The sequence below is a fragment of the Lathamus discolor genome, chromosome 2 (genome assembly GCF_037157495.1).
Source record: "Lathamus discolor isolate bLatDis1 chromosome 2, bLatDis1.hap1, whole genome shotgun sequence".
Taxonomy (NCBI): Eukaryota; Metazoa; Chordata; class Aves; order Psittaciformes; family Psittacidae; genus Lathamus; species Lathamus discolor.
In genome coordinates, this window is record NC_088885.1 from 134766927 (window position 1) to 134784702 (window position 17776).

At 42.1% G+C, this 17776-nt stretch overlaps 1 protein-coding gene and 1 long non-coding RNA gene across 3 annotated transcripts in view; one reads left to right on the top strand and one right to left on the bottom strand.

Moving 5' to 3' along the window:
* The window catches only part of PIP4P2 (phosphatidylinositol-4,5-bisphosphate 4-phosphatase 2), a 23234-nt gene extending 14480 nt beyond the window's left edge, over positions 1–8754 (bottom strand). The window contains exons 1-4 of one of the 2 annotated variants that reach the window (XM_065668566.1): positions 8258–8345; positions 6969–7010; positions 1741–1889; positions 210–316 (exon numbers count right to left, since the gene is read on the bottom strand). In XM_065668566.1, the coding sequence (XP_065524638.1) occupies positions 210–316; positions 1741–1889; positions 6969–6996 (284 nt within the window). In that variant the 5' untranslated portion in view covers positions 6997–7010; positions 8258–8345. Of the gene's footprint in view, positions 1–209; positions 317–1740; positions 1890–6968; positions 7011–8257 lie in introns of both variants that reach the window. The other variant, XM_065668565.1, reaches the window with a different exon arrangement.
* On the top strand, positions 8565–16982 carry LOC136008807 (uncharacterized). The gene is made up of 2 exons (XR_010610247.1): positions 8565–9052; positions 15815–16982. It is a non-coding gene; the product is annotated as an uncharacterized LOC136008807 (long non-coding RNA).
* The last annotated feature ends 794 nt before the right edge of the window (positions 16983–17776 follow it).

Sequence of the window (17776 nt, forward strand, 5' to 3'; positions counted from 1 at the left end):
GAAAAAAAGACAATTTTTCCTCTTTAATCTAAAAAAAAAAATTAATTCAAAACTGACACTAGCACAACCTGTGTCTGCAGTGACTCAATAATGCTCTGCAAGTGTCCAGTGTACAGGGGTACAGGTTTGAACCTCTCAGTTTTAAATATTCAACACAAAACAGCTTTACAGAAAACTCTCTCAAACCACTTACAGTTTTTTATTCTTACCAGTTTGGTCTTGGACAGCCTATTTTCCGAGACGTATCCTTACAGATAAGGAGACAGTTACATTGACATCTAACATACTTCTTCCCTGAAGGAGGGTTTTTGATTGGCTAAACAAACAAAGAAAAAAAAACCACAAAAGAACACACATCAGAAGTCACAGCAATTCCCATTTTTTCCTCTTAAGAGTATGACAAAGCAGAACAACTTCAGTTACAAGTTCTGGCTAACAAAGAAATACAGTTCCCCTTACAGAGGAAATCTGAGTCAAGACAAAATTAGAAGCTTTCTCTCTTTCCAGAGAAAGAAGTGCAAGTTTCCTCACTAGAAAAAAAAAAAAAGAGATTCTGCAAACTAATGGAAAAAACATTTGTGTATTTAGCAATGACTAATTCAAGTCATTGCTAAAACTTCAATTTTTTAAAATGTGAGCTTTAAAATGAGCTTAAGTAGCGGTATATTAAAACAAAAAAAATACAGTCAAAACATCAAACCAGCCTCCTTGCCTGGTACAATGGCTTTACTCAACAGTGAAAGCATCAGTCTGGTTCTCAGTCTCTAAGAGACTATCTAGACATCACTGAACTGTAATTTTAATTTAAACTGTACTGAAATTATCTTTCTCCAACGTGGGAGTCAAGTTTCCAGGTCCCTTTCATACAGTGAACCAAAAGCTGCAAGATCTTTGGCTTGAAACATTATATATTGGCAGGCAAAGTGCGTATTAATGCCAGGTTCTCTACTTTCTCTTAGATAAAAAGAAAAAAAAAAAGGAAGAAACAAAAGAAGAATAAAGTTCTACAGTGCTAAGGCTTCCCATTTTCAGAACGTATTTTGAAGCTCTTTTCATAATATAAATCCAATCCAGCGTTTTTCAGGCAAACACCCCCCATAGCTGTGGAATGCTGCAATATCAGATCCCGAAACTAAAACTGGCAGGAAGGAAAAATAAATAAATAAATAAATAGAAGCAGAAGGACAAATACTGATGACTTGAAATACAAAAAGGGGAAGAAGACAGAAGAGCAAAAAGGTCTGTGACCACTGGGGAAGAACCTAGAATTTATGCACGTCAAGACTGTTGCATTGTGGTTTATTAGCAAGCTAACCAACTGACTGAATAGTACTGCAGGAAGAAAACATACAGTCAGAGAGAGGTATGAGTTAGTTACTTTGTTTCTTCCACTTAAAATAATCCAGTTGTTCTTTTCATCCCACCAAAAACAGCTTCACCCTTCTTTACAGGAGAGCAATTGCTTAAACATGTTTGCTTTTTGTCCTCGTCAGAAGGAAACATCCTGCACAGCCAGCTCAGAAGCATGAAGATTTATCCTAACTGCTTTTGACCGTCCTCGGGCCAGCAGTTCTGGAATCTTCACACTAGCTACACCACAGTCAGCTGTGCTGACAGGTCCTCTGCAGGGATAGCAGGAACTCATTCTTTGTAGGTGAGGACATGAATTCTACCAGCCACTTACTTCAATTTTCCCCCCACTTTCGTTCTCAAAAAGAAAACGCTAAAAACCCATTTTACCGTAGCTTCATTGCAAACTGTGCACTTAACAACGTGTTGGTGTAGCTTGCCATCCAAATTGATTAGCGACTGGCACACACGGCAATTTATTACAGGAACAGTGCTGGCATCTGGGCTTGCAATGGCAGTATATGGAGGAGGAAGCTCTGCTGCAAGAGATCAGAAAATCTCAGTTGGAAAAACAGAGGATCCTCAAACAACATCAGCAAACATACTATCTAACAGTCTCAGCTTCAAAATAAGAAAAATATATCAGAAAATAAAATTTCAAGTTAATGATTTGTATAAACATAAGACAAACCTGAGTTTGCTTTCCTCTCTCCCACAACTTCTGTGTACCCAAATATCAACTGTAGTTGTACATAAAGCATACTAGCAACACACTCTAAGTCACCCCAGAAAAACAGATCAGTCAAAAGGCTCATCTAAGCAACTGCGTTTTCAAACTGGCTTTTTACAGTCTTTAAAAAGGGGATGAAGAACCCTGAACAAACCTCAAATCCACCACAGATTAGTAGCAACCAGAGACTGGCTTCAGATGGAAAAAAAACACAGAAGATAAAACAAGACACAGGTAGATAGAAGACCCATAACCAGCATTTAGAAACATCTGGAGAGACTAAAACATAGACGAGTGTTTATCACATAGTAACAAATACTACAGGTAAAAATACAGAATCACAGAATAGTTGAGACCAGAGGGGACCACCAGAGGTCATCTGGTCCAACCTCCCTACTCAAGCAGGATCACCAAGAGCACATTGCTCAGGATTGTGCCCAGGTGGCTCTTGAGTATCCCCCATGGAAGGAGACTCCACCACCTCTCTGGGCAGCCTGTTCCAATGCTCAGTTGCCCTCACAGTGAAGAAGCATTTCTTCAAGTTCATGTGGAACTTCCTATGGTTTAGTTTACGTCCCTTGCTTCTTATCCAATTGCCTGGCAGGACCAGTAAGAGTCTGTTCCTGTCCTCTTGACACCCCCCCTTCTGATACCCAAACACACTGTTCAGATCCTGCAGAGCCTTCTCTTCTTTAGGCTGAACAGGAGCAGCTATCTCAGCCTTTCCTCACAGGAGAGAGGCTCCAGACCCTTAGTCATTCTAGTGGCCCTTTAGCTGGACTTCTTCCCAGAGTTTCATGTCTCTCTTGCACTGGGGAGCCCAGAACTGGACACAGTGCTTTAGGTGAGGAATACAGAAAAGTCCTGTTAAGGAAACAGGTCTCTGATTTGAAATGGCATGAAGTGCTTCTTTTTTGAGTGCAACAATACCAAGTTTATGACATCCTGATGGGGGAAAATAAATAAATAAAAATTAACTGAACCTTCAGAGCTTCTGCATTGAAGGGTTCAGATATTTTTGTTGTCCAAGAGCCAAAACACAGACACACAAGGAGGTCTTTAATCACTTAGGACAGGCTAACAAAAGAGAGACCACAGCGTCTCCAGGACCCTGTGGAAGGGCAGATTTCAGCTTTGCCAGTCCTGAGCCCACTGCAAACAGGAGGCAGTGGTCAAGATCCCTCTCGGTTCAAGAATCCATGGAATGAAAACAATTCAACACACCAACCTCTCAAAAGCTAATCACCACAATTGTTTGGCATGTAATAGCACCAGCTTTTATTTCATCAAGAAGTTCAGGGCTGTTCAGGTAAGCAAATAACTATGAACTACTAAGTCCATTCCTTAACTTTTTTTTTTATACTAATAGTTTGAAATACTCTGCAGCCTTGGACTTTAATAAATTAATTCATAATTATACCTAAGCAGCTAGTAAAATCCTGAGAAAAGCAGTGAGATATCAGCCTACTTTCAGTTTACAAACACACTGAACTGAGCAGTATCTGCTGTAGGGTAGTGAGGGAAGAAATCACAGGCTGCTGTCAAAGATGACAAGCCCAAAGGTGTCACCAAGTATGAAATTTAAGCCTATAAGAAAGCACTCATCACTCCTTCACTCTGTTTTAAAGTGAATGTCATAAGCTGGAGGGGTATAAGAAAAAAATAATCACAAACCTCTGAAGCAGCATTGCTGTTCAGTGCTATTTGCTACTGGGCCTACAAACAATCCAGACCTGTACTTGACTTTAACTCAGAGGCAGCGGAAGAAAGGTGGGCACCTTCATGGTCTGAGAATCACATGCAACATACTTGAATTCTTTCAGATGAGAAACAAAATTAACTTATATGCAGCAGTGCAGTTCTTAAGTCATTGCGCAAACTGATGCTCTGTTACTTGAGCAAGCAAACTTCACACCTTCAGCTTTGGTACAGCAGTTGAAAAAAGCAACATCCTTAATAAATATCTGGTGACTTAAAAGTATTGTCCTGATTTTTTCTGTTTCTCAGGAATTACATTCTAAGAAAATAATTTTTGACTGAATGCCATATTAAGAGTAACAAATATTTTGCAGTACTGTGATACCCTAATTTCAGCACAATACACATGCAAGACAAAACCCCAACCCACACACACTTTGGCAGCTGAAAACAATATCACTCATATTAGACCACTGCAGAAACCAGGTTTGAGATTTGGATGATGAGAACAACAGCATTTTAGCTGTGAATGGCAAAGTCAAGGCTGCTGCAAGGGGGTTTTGGCTGTAAGCAAGCTGCCCAACTCTCCTGCAGCAAGCAGCTGACACACTTTCTGGCTAGAAAATAGCCATAAAACAAAAAGGCATGTCCAGTAGACCAAGCATCAGACTCTGTCAAGACACCCCTACAGTTCAGTCCCAGCTTTGAAGCTGCTTTTCTGCAAAACAACAATAATGTTAAAGAACTTTGTTGCTTTGCCCTCTCCATTTAAAGCACAACTTCTCAACTCTAGCAACTGGGCACAGCACAGCTGTACAAAGGAAAGGCAAACAGCACCTTTTGAGGCATACTAGGAAGTAAAATGACACACACATCCCCAGACTTTCAGCTTTCCACAATGCTGCAATAGTTGAAGACTTGGAGACCATACCTTTCTATAATATTCTATAACCTGCTCATAAGTATCAACTCTTAGGATTTTAAAAGTTGGTTAAATGAGTTAATAAGCACCTGCAGACACTGCCAGCCAGTTCTCAAGCCTCATCCTGGAGCTGCCTGGCTTCCAGGTAAGCAGCCTTGCTGTTCCTGTCCTGCTAGCTCAGCAAATTTCAGATAGCAAGCGAATAATGGCTGCTTTTCAGAGTGGTGCTGCAGGAAATAACATTTGCTATGGAACAAAAAGCCTGAGGTATCTTGGCACTGCAACCTGCATGCTTTAAAGAAAAAGTGCACTTGGAAGAGCTCCGAAAAAAAAACACCAAAACCCACCAACAACCAAACCAGCAAAAGCCACCAAAATTTAATTTAAGGAAAAGTATATGGGAAGTGAAGGGGACAGAAGTGAAAAAGAAAAATAAAGGCATCATCTCAAGAGTCTGATCATTACCACTTAATAAAGAGGTTTCAAAGAACATTCACATAATTTTGTATGATTTTTTGTTTGGTTTTGACAGCTTGAATTTCAGGCTAAAACTAGTTCATAAAGGTTCATCATGCTGGATGTGACTATACGGTTGGCAAGTCTCGTGTACACACCGGAGGTTTGGGGATACATTTAATGAGATATTGAATACTTTGCTGCTGACACACCAGCTTACAGATTTACTATCAGTTTTTCTTAAAAAAAAAAATTAAAAATCCAACAGTAATTAGATCAGCAAGATTAGCAGAGTGCCCTAGCATGCAGCACATCTGACTAGCCTACAGTTCCCTCTTCATCCCCTTAGGACAGAGATACAGTGGAAAATACCACATATTCAACCTTAGAAATTCCTTGTGGTGCTTAGGCATTTTCCTCCCTTGCTATCTGAAGGGCAGAAACCACAAAGAACCACTTGCGGCTTACCTGGGTCAAACAGAAATCAGTTTGTTTTGGGGGTTGTTTTGCTATTTGTTTAAAAATATGAAATAAAATTACTTTATCTGACCTGGGAGGGCACGGGTGAGAGAACAAGAGTTAAGGATCTATGTCAGAGTGAGGTCATTAAAGACTGAGAAAGCCCGGAAAAAAAAAAAAAAAAAGCCTAAAGTGGGGGAAAGCACTGAATAACTACCTTACTAGAGGGAGCAGAGCTGATGGTCCTACCCAGAGTGTATGTGAAATGCTTCTTAAATAGTGTGCCCTGTGTCCAAACCAAACAGATGCTTCTTGCTTGCACCCATCACTATAAACAAACCCTGGGCCATTACCAGGATTCAACCACTTACCAGCTTACTCTGAACAGAGTCAGCTGGGTCTCAGCTGCAGCACAACAAGGGAAGAGCAAACCATGGCCTCTCTAATTTAAAGCTCAGGGTGACATATTGGGCACAGCAGATAATTACAGGGATAAATCTATTAATGTATTTCAGGTGGTAGTCTGGATGGTGATCAGCTGCTTCTTCCTTCCTCTGCAGCTCCACATCAGCCAGATGTTAAGCAAGGAAGCACTGCAGAAAGGTGTTTGGAAGCAAACCCCATCTCCCCACAAGAATGCTTCTTCACTCTATGGGAAGTGGGACTTGTGCTAAGGAGAGAGATAGAGACTGCCTGTTAGCTTAAAAGGTGGTTTAGCTTGCATAGATCCTTTCCCTAAGGATTACTGACAGAGCAAGGAAACTAGAGCCACTGAACAGATGCCACAGCTCTGCAAAATTTCATTCTGTAGGTATCTTCTTGTAAGCTTTGTAGAGCAGGTTTGAAGTGGTACCCAGTATGCTTGCTTGTGGACTGATCCAACAAAAAGTCCTCAACTTGTGGAGAGATGCCTGTCATTTAAGAAAGCTCTATGGTTCCTCCTCACTTTTAAGAGCAAGCCACTTATCTCAGTGGCCACACCCCACCACTGGGGCCACAGGTGAGCTACAAGCGTGCTCTTGAAGGCACAGCACGACCCAGCTACCAACCGAAATGAGCATTTGGGGTCCCGCTCGTTTTCAGGTCATGAGTTTTACCCTGGGTTCAAACAAGAGTCCCTGATCTAATGCATCTTCATTACTTTTTAAGTCTGTAAAGACCCTTCTAAACACAGGTTGCAACGTGCACAAAAGTAACAGTTACACGATAGGGACTACTATGAATGAAAACACTGAATAACATAAGTTAAACTAAGGTGGATTTCTGGATTTCTTTTGAAAATTTAAGGGATGATGCCAGTTCTACACAATTTGATTGGAAAAAACAACAACAACAAAAATAATTCAAACTAACCTCTGCTGTTTTTCAGGCCGATATTCATTTCTGCAATTCAAACTAAGTAAACAGCCAACATTAGCAACAGCACTAACTGAGACACATTTTCATGTCAAGGCAAAGAGGACTAGCTTTCCATGAATTTAAATATTATTCAAAACAGACAGAAGCTCGCTTAAAGCATTCTAGTGGCATACATGTGTCATGAACCTATACAATTACATAAAAATCCCCAAAGGGCCAACACACTGGAGCCAGTGAGATCAGGGCTGTAATCTTACATTTTAAAGGCTACTGCTAGCAGAGCTACACTAATCTTATTTAGTCTTGATTCCTTCAGCTTTCTCCCCACCTCACTTTCTGCTCCAGAATGTTTAACGGGGGGCAGGGAGGGTATCTACTAATGTATTTTGTAAACCTCCTGATTCTAAATAATTTTTTTCACCAGCTTACTAAAAAATCAGTATTGATTAACAGGATGATTTCTTAAGTCTGTGCAAGAAATGTAACACTATATTATTAAGGACAATTCCGGATTTGTAACCACAGTATCTGACCTCCCTCAAAAATAAAGCCAGTACCAGCCACGGCCTTGAAATACGTTTGCAAGGACATTCTTCAGCTACGGCCCTGCATAGAGCCCCTGCCTTATCTGGCTGCCAGACCAGGAGCTGGGTAGCTGGCACCTCTGGATTAGCGCACTTCCATGGTCGCTAGAGATGAGACAGGGATCTGCGTACTTTAATCTGCCTCGACGCTCCTGCGTTACAGCCCTGCTGCTGCCGCCCTGCAGCTCCCTGCACCGAGTTTAGTTGTTCATAGCCCAGGATTCATCCTGCTCCTAATTAATGGGAGAACCGAAGCTCAACAATTACCTTGCAAGCTCCGACATGTGGGTAAGTTATAATAAAGAGACTGGTTCGGGCTTGTTCTGCCACTGCGAACAATTACTGTATGTTTTTCCCCTCTGAGGAGTTCCCTCCGGAGCGCAGAGCTCGGCCTACCCGGCCCTGACCGGCGTTACCTGTTGTTGCCCAGCTCGTTCCTTGCCGCCGGAGCAGGGCGAAGGCTCCCCCCGCCCGCGGCTCCCGGCCCTGTCCCGCCGCGGCCGTAACTTCACCCGCCGACAAGGACGGAGGAGCCGCCGCAGCCGGGCGGAGCCGCCCCGTCCCCCGAGGCCGCAGTGCCCCGGCCCCCCGCCTTAAGCCCCTCCGGGCCTGCCCGCCCCGCTGCCCCTTGCCCGGCACAGCCCCGCGGGCGGCGGCTCAGTGGCGCCGGGCGAGCGGGGAGGGCAGCGGCAGCCTTACCTCGGGGGCTGCTGTCCGGCAAATAGGGCGGCGCGGTCGGGGTGACATTGCCGGAGCCGGGCGCGGAGAGCAAGGGGGAGCGCTCGTCCATCCCCTTGGCAGCCATAGCTGCGGTGTGAAGGGCCCTTCCCGGTGCCGGGCTCTCGGCGTGGGGCTGGGAGGCAACCGGGCCGGCAGCGCCGAAGAGAGGGGAAGGAGCGCAGAGGAAGGGGCTGGGAATGAATGGAACCGGGGCGGGGAGAATGGGCGGGGGCTGCACTAGTTCGACCTGCCTCCTTCCGTGCCCCCGTCACGGGCTAATGAGCAGGCCAGGTCCGGTAGGGCCGGGCTTCCTCCGGTGGAACAGGCAGGGATGTGCCGCTGCGGCAGGCCGGGTCGGGACCAACCGAGCCGGGGTCCCCCCCGAGGATGCCCTGCGGCCGCCGTGCGGCCTGCCCGCAGCCGCACTGCCGCCGGAGGCGGGTCTGCGGCGGGGAGGCGCGGCTTGGCCCGGCCAGGCCCGGCCCTCCGTGGCCCAGGGAGTCCCGAGGAGGGGGTGAAGAGACCTCCAGCCCGCTGATGAGGGCCAGCTGCACGGAGTGGTAGAGTGAGGGTGACTTCAGCAACGCGCCAGGCTTGGGGAAGAGTGGCTGGAAATCTGCCGGCGGAAAAGGACCCGGGGGTGCTGACCGACGGAGCTGAACGTGAGCCAGCTTGTGTCCAGGTGGCCCAGAAGGCCAACGGCATCCCGACTGTATCAAAAGCAGTGTGCGCAGAAGGATCAGAGGAGTGATCGTCTCCCCCTGCTCAGCACTGGTGAGGCTGCACCTCGAATCCTGTGTTCGGTTCTGGCCCCTCACTGCGAATGGGGCATTGAGATGTTAGAGCGGGTCCAGAGAAGGGCAATGAAGCTGGTGCAGGGCCTGGAGTACAGGTGTGATGAGGAATGGCTGAGGGACCTGGGGTTGTTTAGTCTGGAGAAGAGAAGGCTCAGGGGGGATCTAACCGCTCTCTACAAGTACCTGAAAGGAGCTTATAGTGAGGTGGAGGTCAGTCTCTTCTCCCAGGTAACAGGTGATAGGACAAGAAGAAACAGCCTCAAGCTGCACCAGGGGAGGTTTAGACTGGATATTAGGAAAAATCTTTAGGAAAAAAAAATCTTGGAAGAATTTTTCACTATTTCTTCACTAAAAGGGTGGTCAAGCATTGGAACAGGCTGCCCAGGGCAGTGGTGGACTCAGCATCCCTGGAAGCGTTAATAAACCATGTAGATGACGTCCTTAGTGACATGGTTTAGTGTTGGACTTGATGATCTTAAAGGTTCTCTCCAACCTTGCTGATTCTATGATTCTGAGAGGGTATGTGGAGGAGAAACAGAACAACCTTTTTAAATATTTTTTGGGAAAAAAAGTGCTTTTGGGCTTCTTTTTTTTTTTTTTGGGGGGGGGGGGAAGAGTTTGTCTTCTTGCCCCATCCCCCCTACTGAAATCCTGTGGTTATAAATATCAATACTGGGGAACGCTATAGTTGATTGAACTGCTGCCTTTTCCAGCAGTCTGAGGATGCAGGCCAGCAGTGAGGGCCTCGACTGAGGCATAGTGCTCACTGTGGTGTGAAAATGGTGGTAACCTTTAAGGGCACTCTAAATGTGAGGAGATAAATCCAAGGTATCAAATCTGCCACTTAGTTGAGAAGTCTCTGCCCTAGTGTCACTGAGCTCTCTAAGGACATAGGGACTTAATTTCCTTCTGCTAGACAACCCACTCAGGCACCATCTGGAAGTCTCCAGCAAAGAGGGAAAATAGCCTTCCCTGATGAATTTTTCAGTCTATATTGGGATAAAACAGATGTTTGTCACCCATGTGACCAGAAGATAAGCAGTTACTCTGTACACAAGCAGACATGACTGCCAAGTGCCACCCAGCATTCCTACAGTGCCATCACCCAGAACTCAGCCACCTCTTGAAACGCGTTTTGTGGAAGGCGTGCAGATGTTTTCATAAGAACTGAATAAAGATGAGATTTTGGCTGAGAGTTCATTAATCCCACTGGTCATACTCCTTCTTTATTAATACATTTTATAGAATAAAGTAGGACTTCTTGCATCATGAAAATGTCCCGTGGGAGCTGTTTTGCACCAAAAAAATTTGGGTCTTAAGAAATCAAGCCATTCTATAAAAACAGATGTATTTGAGAGTTTATGAGAAATAATCCAAACATTAGAGGCTGATGTGCTTTATTTCTGTAAAATTTAAATTATTCCTTTTTACTTTAACAACTCTAATATGGAATTCTTTAAGAGCTATAATATGGAAATAATATGCTATAGTAATGTGATGGCAAAACACAGTGGTTTTCACCAATTATTTTAATGCTTCAGAAAAAGAATAAAAGCTTTTATTTTTAAGCAAATTTTGAAATATTGTTCATTATTTCTCATTTAGGAAGAAAAAGCATTTTTGAGCATTATTTCTTGCAGAAATAAAGTCCAGATTTCAGGAAGTTAATGTTGCTATATAAAGTGCTACAAGGCAGCTGACTTGTAGCACATTATTGCTTACACCAACAGTCTTCATCATGCAAGAAGTGCCATCGTGCCACGTCAAACTGCTCTTCACGTGGAAAATGTGGTAACTACCTTGGAAGATACTTTCTTGGTATAAATTAGATTGAGTTTTCAGTTTTACAGTCAGCTTAAAAAGAAATTTCTCAAGCTCAAATCAATACTTAAAAGCTCTTTTTTTGTGAGGATTTTTAGGGCTTAAGGTGTTTGATGTCCCAAAATTGTCTTGATGAGGTACTTTGAGACTGACCTTGGCAGGTCAAAAGTAGATCACAAATACTACCAGTGAGGTTGTATTTCAGCACATTTTCAGCCAACGGTACTTGCTATCATATGCCCAGTTTTCAACAATTTCAGAGCAGCAGGCTTTCCTTTGGAGTCCTAATGCAGGAATTGCCATTTGCAACCAGGTTTCTTCAAGATTTTGCTTCTTTGGGGAAAGACAGATAATTTAACAGGTTTTATCCTATTAAAGTTCCACCAACACCCAGTCCACCCTGCGCAATTACAGCAAATTGTTTCTGTGGGACCTCCTTCTCTGCTGAACTTCTGTTCAGTGCCTCTGAAGAAGACTAAAAACCTTAAGATCACTCCCAGGGACCTGCAGAGTAATCTACATTACAACTCAGTCTGACAGCTCAAGCCTGCACAAAAGGCTTTGAATTACTGTTATTAAGTGTCCCAGCATGCTGACCTGTTCTTGGAAATAGGACTGTCATATAAGTAAGTGCCCATTTGGGATTAAAAGAAAATATGCATTCCTCTAGCCCCTGTAACTTGTTTTTACTTTAAACCCTACTCATCTGAGCAGCAAGATAGTCAAAATAGCAGAAATTATCAATAGTTCAGGCATCTGCCTCTGTTTTTCAGTATTTTGAGTCCATGTACTTAGGGCAGCCAAAGGTCTACAGGATTTTCTAACTCAAACCTTGCAGCCTGATGTGCAGATCTGCTACCACTGTCTGCAATATCCACATGAAGCCGGATGGACCCAGCTAGTAACAAGGTACCAAAAGATATATTGGGAAACGAGGCAAAACTCTCGGCTGGTAACAAACCTTTGGATGTTACTTGGGCTGTAAAGGGAAGAATTCAAACATTGGATAATGCTAGGCTGAAGACAACTTAGGCAGCGAGCGCTTGCTACTTTCTTCTTGCTCTTCTTCTAGACACAAATGCCTTATGATATGTGTTTAATTACACTGCTGTGCAGTTTTCCTTCTATGAAAATCCCACCATGTCTGGTGCGTAGGATGCTCTGAGCTGAGCAGCCCCACTTGTGACTGAACTATCTGGAAGATACATCAGTACTTGAGTTCAGTGCAACATCACAAGCCACAGTGCATAGCACATCATGGTACTTTTCTTGATTCTTGGCCTCATTGCCCCTGGGCTCTTAGACCAGTGAGTCGCACCCTGTGTACGCTTCATGCTTGTACTGTGGTACCTCGTCATGCTGCCAAGGCATTTCACAGGTTTCCAGCAATAAAGGCTGAGTGATAAAAGACTATGGATGCAACCACATGCCTCTATGAAAAATGCCTCTGTAAGTGCAGGTAAACTGAAAACATACGACTAAACAACTCTGAAAATGGCACAGGCAAATGAACCAACTATACTTCTGAGAACAATCTTACAGAATGTTTCTCAAGGTGTCTTCATCTATTTTCACAGAATTGAATCACACAGGTACCTCTCCATCCTGCCTCCAAGTTGGGTTGTTTCATATGAACTTCTGTACCAAATAAATACAGGCTGAGCAAGACAGACCATCAGTTACTAACAAGGCTTACATTAAGCAGAGACATAAAATGAACAGTGTGTAACATATTTTCTTCTATTTTTAACTTCCCATGCTTAGTGTGGTCTTTTGAAGAGCTCGGTAATACTCAAGCTTTCTTTTTCTTCATGTTAAAAATATCATCCTTATTATTCTGTTTATTTTCCATAGATTAAAAGAAAAAATAAAAATAGCCACTGCAAATGTTGAAGCTCACTGTCAAATGCAGAAGTGTTTGTATATCGAGACTATAAACAACTACAACTCCTTAATCTTGCCCTTTAATAAGTAGTAAGTGCAAAAACTATCTTAGGGAGTCTGTTTTGTGTTCAGAGGTTTTTTTTCAGGTAAATCCATTGTGATAGGAGCTGTTCAAAGACACAGAGGACCACCCTGAGCATTTAAAAGATAAAACAGGGAAAAATAAAAATTCAGGCATAATAGAGGTTATGCAATTTCATGTAACATCTCACCCATAAGGTAAAACATGGAATACAGTAATTCTCAAGTCCAGTCAAAGGGCTGTTTGCTAAACCAAGTTTCTTCCTAATGGCCTAAAGAAGAGGAAAGAAAAGCCTGGAGTCATTTGTTTTGTACCTGGCCCGGCTCCATGCCACCACAGCCTGAGCAGAATTTTCAGGTGCTATGCAAAGGGTATAATAACTTAAGCAGACAGAAATTAAATTTGTATTTTATGTCTAAATCTTTGGATGGTAAAATCTTACTTTAGAATGGCTAAAACCAGTGAAAAGCCCATCTATTGCTGGTTTCGATACTGAACAAGGCAGTAAAAGAGAACAATACCAATCTGCCTTATCAAGTTTGCAGATATTTTTGTCAGTTTAAATAATTTTTGAAGGATCTGACTATAACTGGTAAAATACCTGCATTTCTAGACATGTCAGATGTTGAATATGGCCATACTGGGAAGGATTACGTAAATTGCAGCTGAAGCTTTCTGACATTGTGTGCTGTGCCTTTGTATTAATGTCTCTTATCCTGTGTTACAGAAATACATTAATTTTTCTTGTGCTCCTTGGTGAGTATATTGAATATAAATAGAAGGAAAAGTGCTTATTCTTATTCCCAGATCCACTACATTGGAAAGAGCCACAGTAACACAAGACCTGGCTTATTTTTTAAAACTGTGATACAGGGAGGTACATAGGAGCAGCACACACAGTGTACACACAGTTCTCTCATGGTTTCCATTTGCAGAGATGTCCTGCACTGCAAGATCAAGTCTATGACAAGGTAAAATTTTATCCTGTACATAGTTTGAGAAACAAAATTACATTACTGTGTATAGTAAGAAATGCAGGATATAATTGCACCAGTTATAAAAATAACTAACTATAGGTTTGCATATGTGGTTTCAGGTAAGGTAATGCAACATAATCTAGCATGATAACTATGATACAGTATTAACAGCATATTTTGCGAGACGGACAAGCCTTTTGAAAACACTTCTTCCCTCTGTATTTTGTTCCCTGCCACAACCTAGCGGAGACCTCTGACTCAGGATAGTACTGTAACTTGGCACTGATATGCACAACTGTGTGATACCCTCTGCAACTATTAGTATGTTGGGATTGTAGAATCACAGAATGGTTTGGATTGGAAGGGACCTTAAAGATCATCTACTTCCAACCTCACTGCCATAGGCAGGGACCCCTTCCTCTAGACCAGATTGCTCAAAGCCCCATCCAACCTGGGATGTTTAATCTTTTTTCCTCTTTTATTTTAATGTATGTCTGTAATTTATTCACATGCAAAAGTATACAAGCACCATGTAAATGGGAACATCATACAATTCCGTATTTATCTGATCTTGGGGAAAGGACTAATTACTTTCTATACAGCAGAAATTAGGTCTATAGGAATTAAAAATGAACCTTATATGCATGATAGTCCCATCAACACTGCTCATCCTGGTACAGTTATGTGATAAGTCACCCTCCCACTAGCAAAACACAGACAAGGAACATTATGTTATTCAATGATGGGAGCTGCTAATGCTGCAGAAATTAATTGTTCTTCCAACTCACTCCTTCCCACCTGCAGAGGTACGAGGGCAGGAGAAAGCACACCAGAGCAGCAGGAAGGGTCATGCTTGCTGCACTGACAGCCTCTGTTTATCTCCACCCTCTGTTCCCAAAAGCAATTGACAGCATTTGGCCAGTGACTAGAGAAGTCTATTTTTGGTAACTTTTTATCCTGTATATTCTGTTCCTGTCACTACAGGGCACTCATGCAAATGTATGTATGGAGGCTGCTGTTAGAAAGCTGCAATTTACTGGACTGCATTAATTTTACTACAGCAGACTATGACAGACAGAAATTATTATGGCAAAGGTGCCTTCATTTACACAAAAGGAAACCTCTTCTGTTATTCCTAACTGTAACTGCAATTCTTGCAAAGCTTATTCTTGTTATCATCTTTTTCTGATTGCACATCTGTCACTTCTTTTACAGTCTTGGTGCTATATCAAGTTAACCTTATTTTTAGAATAATGGAGGAATTTTCAGTTTCAATTCAGAAGCAGTTCACACTGGAAAATGTAATCTTGATTGGCAGGAAAATTGTATATGGGTTTTAAATTCCTTTCCAGCCCAGCTCTGTATCAGCGTATTATCATAACATGCTAAGTGTTTTTCTGCTTGTCTTGAAGACACCAGCTTTTTTCAAAAATCTTTATTTAATATATTCATCTCCTCTTAATCACATTACATATGCTGAAGATGCCTTCCTTATTACTTGTCAGAGGTTGCTACTCACTAAATACCTGTATCTAGATCACTTCCTTGTGTAAAATCATTCCATTTGTTTACTAATGCCAGTCAAATGGTATCATAGTAGTAGCTTCTGAATAACCTTTTAATTCACTTTTTCAACTTTCTTTTCTATTCTTGAATGGATGAATTTTACAGAGATAAGTAGATACTTCTGAGTTTGTAGACATTTCTTAATGTTGGCATCATCTATGATTTTAATTTGATCTCTGATTTTTAATTCTGAGGGTGGGGCCTTGGTGGAATAACAAGGAAAAAGTTGTCTTAGGGTTCTGTATTTGAGCTTTTTTTTTACAGTTTTGATTGGAGTTACTTTTTAGCCAGAAACACCTTTGAGTCTTTGGTCATGAAACCAAGCAGTATCAGGCTTAGTCAGTACCTAAATAAGATACATCCAGGAAAAATAGGGAAAGATCTAAAGTTTCTTCTGGTGTTTCAGTAGATGGCACCTTTTGCCCTGATGAAGAATGGAGTTGCTGGTACCAGGTGGAGACTAAGTATGAAAAAGGAAGCTTAAAACTGAAGTCAAGGTTACAACGGCTTTTGATCATGAGCTACCCCATGACACGTATCACGAGAACAGCAGCATCTTGGTCAAACTCCAGTCTGGATAATTAATCATCTGACTTGAATTCCCTTTGCCATTTCAGTCTCAATGAGCAGCCTTCTTCACTTTCAACTGGAACTCATTTCAGACAATGTGTTCATTAAAGAGTTGCTCCATTTCAGAACTGGATGAAGTGACATAAAGTTCACAATTTGTCCAGGAGAATAAAAAAGAATAACAAGGCCTGTTACTCCAGCTATTTTTATGCAGGCATCAATCTCTAGTTCAGATAAGTAGCAGTCTTGCTGACGATCTAGTGTTTATCAGATTCATGACAACATTGGAAGTGGTATTTCAAAGACTGTTCCGCATAGATACGGATGGTGTGGATTGAAGTTGCACAGCGCTGCTTTTTAAACCTAACTGCATCTGTTAACATAGTGCTCAAATGTGATCAAGACCAGTCAGTCACATTGAACTTTCAATTGCTGAATCACCAGCACTTTGGAAGAAACATTTGAAATCAGACTGGGTGAGTGAAAATGGTGTGGATGGCCCATCTCCAAGATAAGTTTTACTACTGGAGGCTGCCAAAAGACATGTTGCTGCAGAAGGAATGTGCAGATGTTGGAAACCCGATTGAATGACATTTTTAAAGAGCGTCAGGTGCCTTGTGCTTGGTTCTGCTATGGCTTGGGGCTCTGCAAGACTTCCGTGAGTTGGGAAACCTTCACATGGGAAAGAAAAGAAGTTGAGGAGGGGTGAGTTTACTGTAAATACCCAGAAATTAAACTGTTTGCATATTTGCATCTAAATATTGGCTGCACCTGCAGAACCTCTTTAATGGATTCATTTCATAAAGCAATAATTTAGTTTTACATATATGGAGCCCTATTTGTCTCTCAGCATGCGATGCAAGGGTGGCAACAGCTGGTCTAATCACAGCCACAAATAAAGAGGAAATAACAATTTACTGAGAAACCAGACAAATTAGAAGCCTGGTGGGACTCCAGCTATTAGAAAGCTGTATTTCTTACTATAAGAATAAAAGATTATTTTTTTATTTTTTTGTCTGTATCTGCATGTTACAGATTGAAAATGGAAAAGTGAAAACATACATGATTCTCCCATTGATGAGAGAAGCATGACAATAGCATCATGATCATTAGTAGAAGAGTAAGTTACAGCTTGTTGTACAAGCCCCAGTATAACCTCCTGGGAGAGGTCAAAACAGAGCCGGGAGCTACTCATCCTTATCAAGTGACCAAGCTTAAGGTAGTAAAGAAAAGATGCAGGATGTAAGGATGTATAACAAGGAGAAAGAATGCAAAATGCTGCAATTAAGGTAACAACCAAATATAAAAAATCCCTTTGCCTGTAATGCAAACAAGCTTCAAGATCCATACTTACTTGAACTAAAGTGCAATGAAATGAGTGTATTTAATGTCATTGCATCATGTTTGTAAGTAGTTCTCCTAATGAAGAGATAATAAATATGGAGTCTTTCCACATTGTTACTCAGCACATAATGCATGAAACTGATTCCTGAGATCTTTTTATCTTGGGGGGTGGGAGAGGAAAGAGACTTAGTTTTTCCAGTGTATCTCTGCAAAAGTTATTTTGATGTACATTGGCTTTGGGCGCTAATGACACAATTTTCTTGTGATTCTGCTATCAGGTTACTCACTTAAGTTATAATATTTTGCTCTTTCCTTGTAGAGCTGGAAGACTTTGCATTGTGCTCCTATTTAATATGCATATAGCAATACAAAAAACTTCCACTTCCCTTATTTCCCGCAGGCAGATACTGTAACTCCAGATCTGCCTTCCTTCCACAAACCCTCCCAGATGACCTGC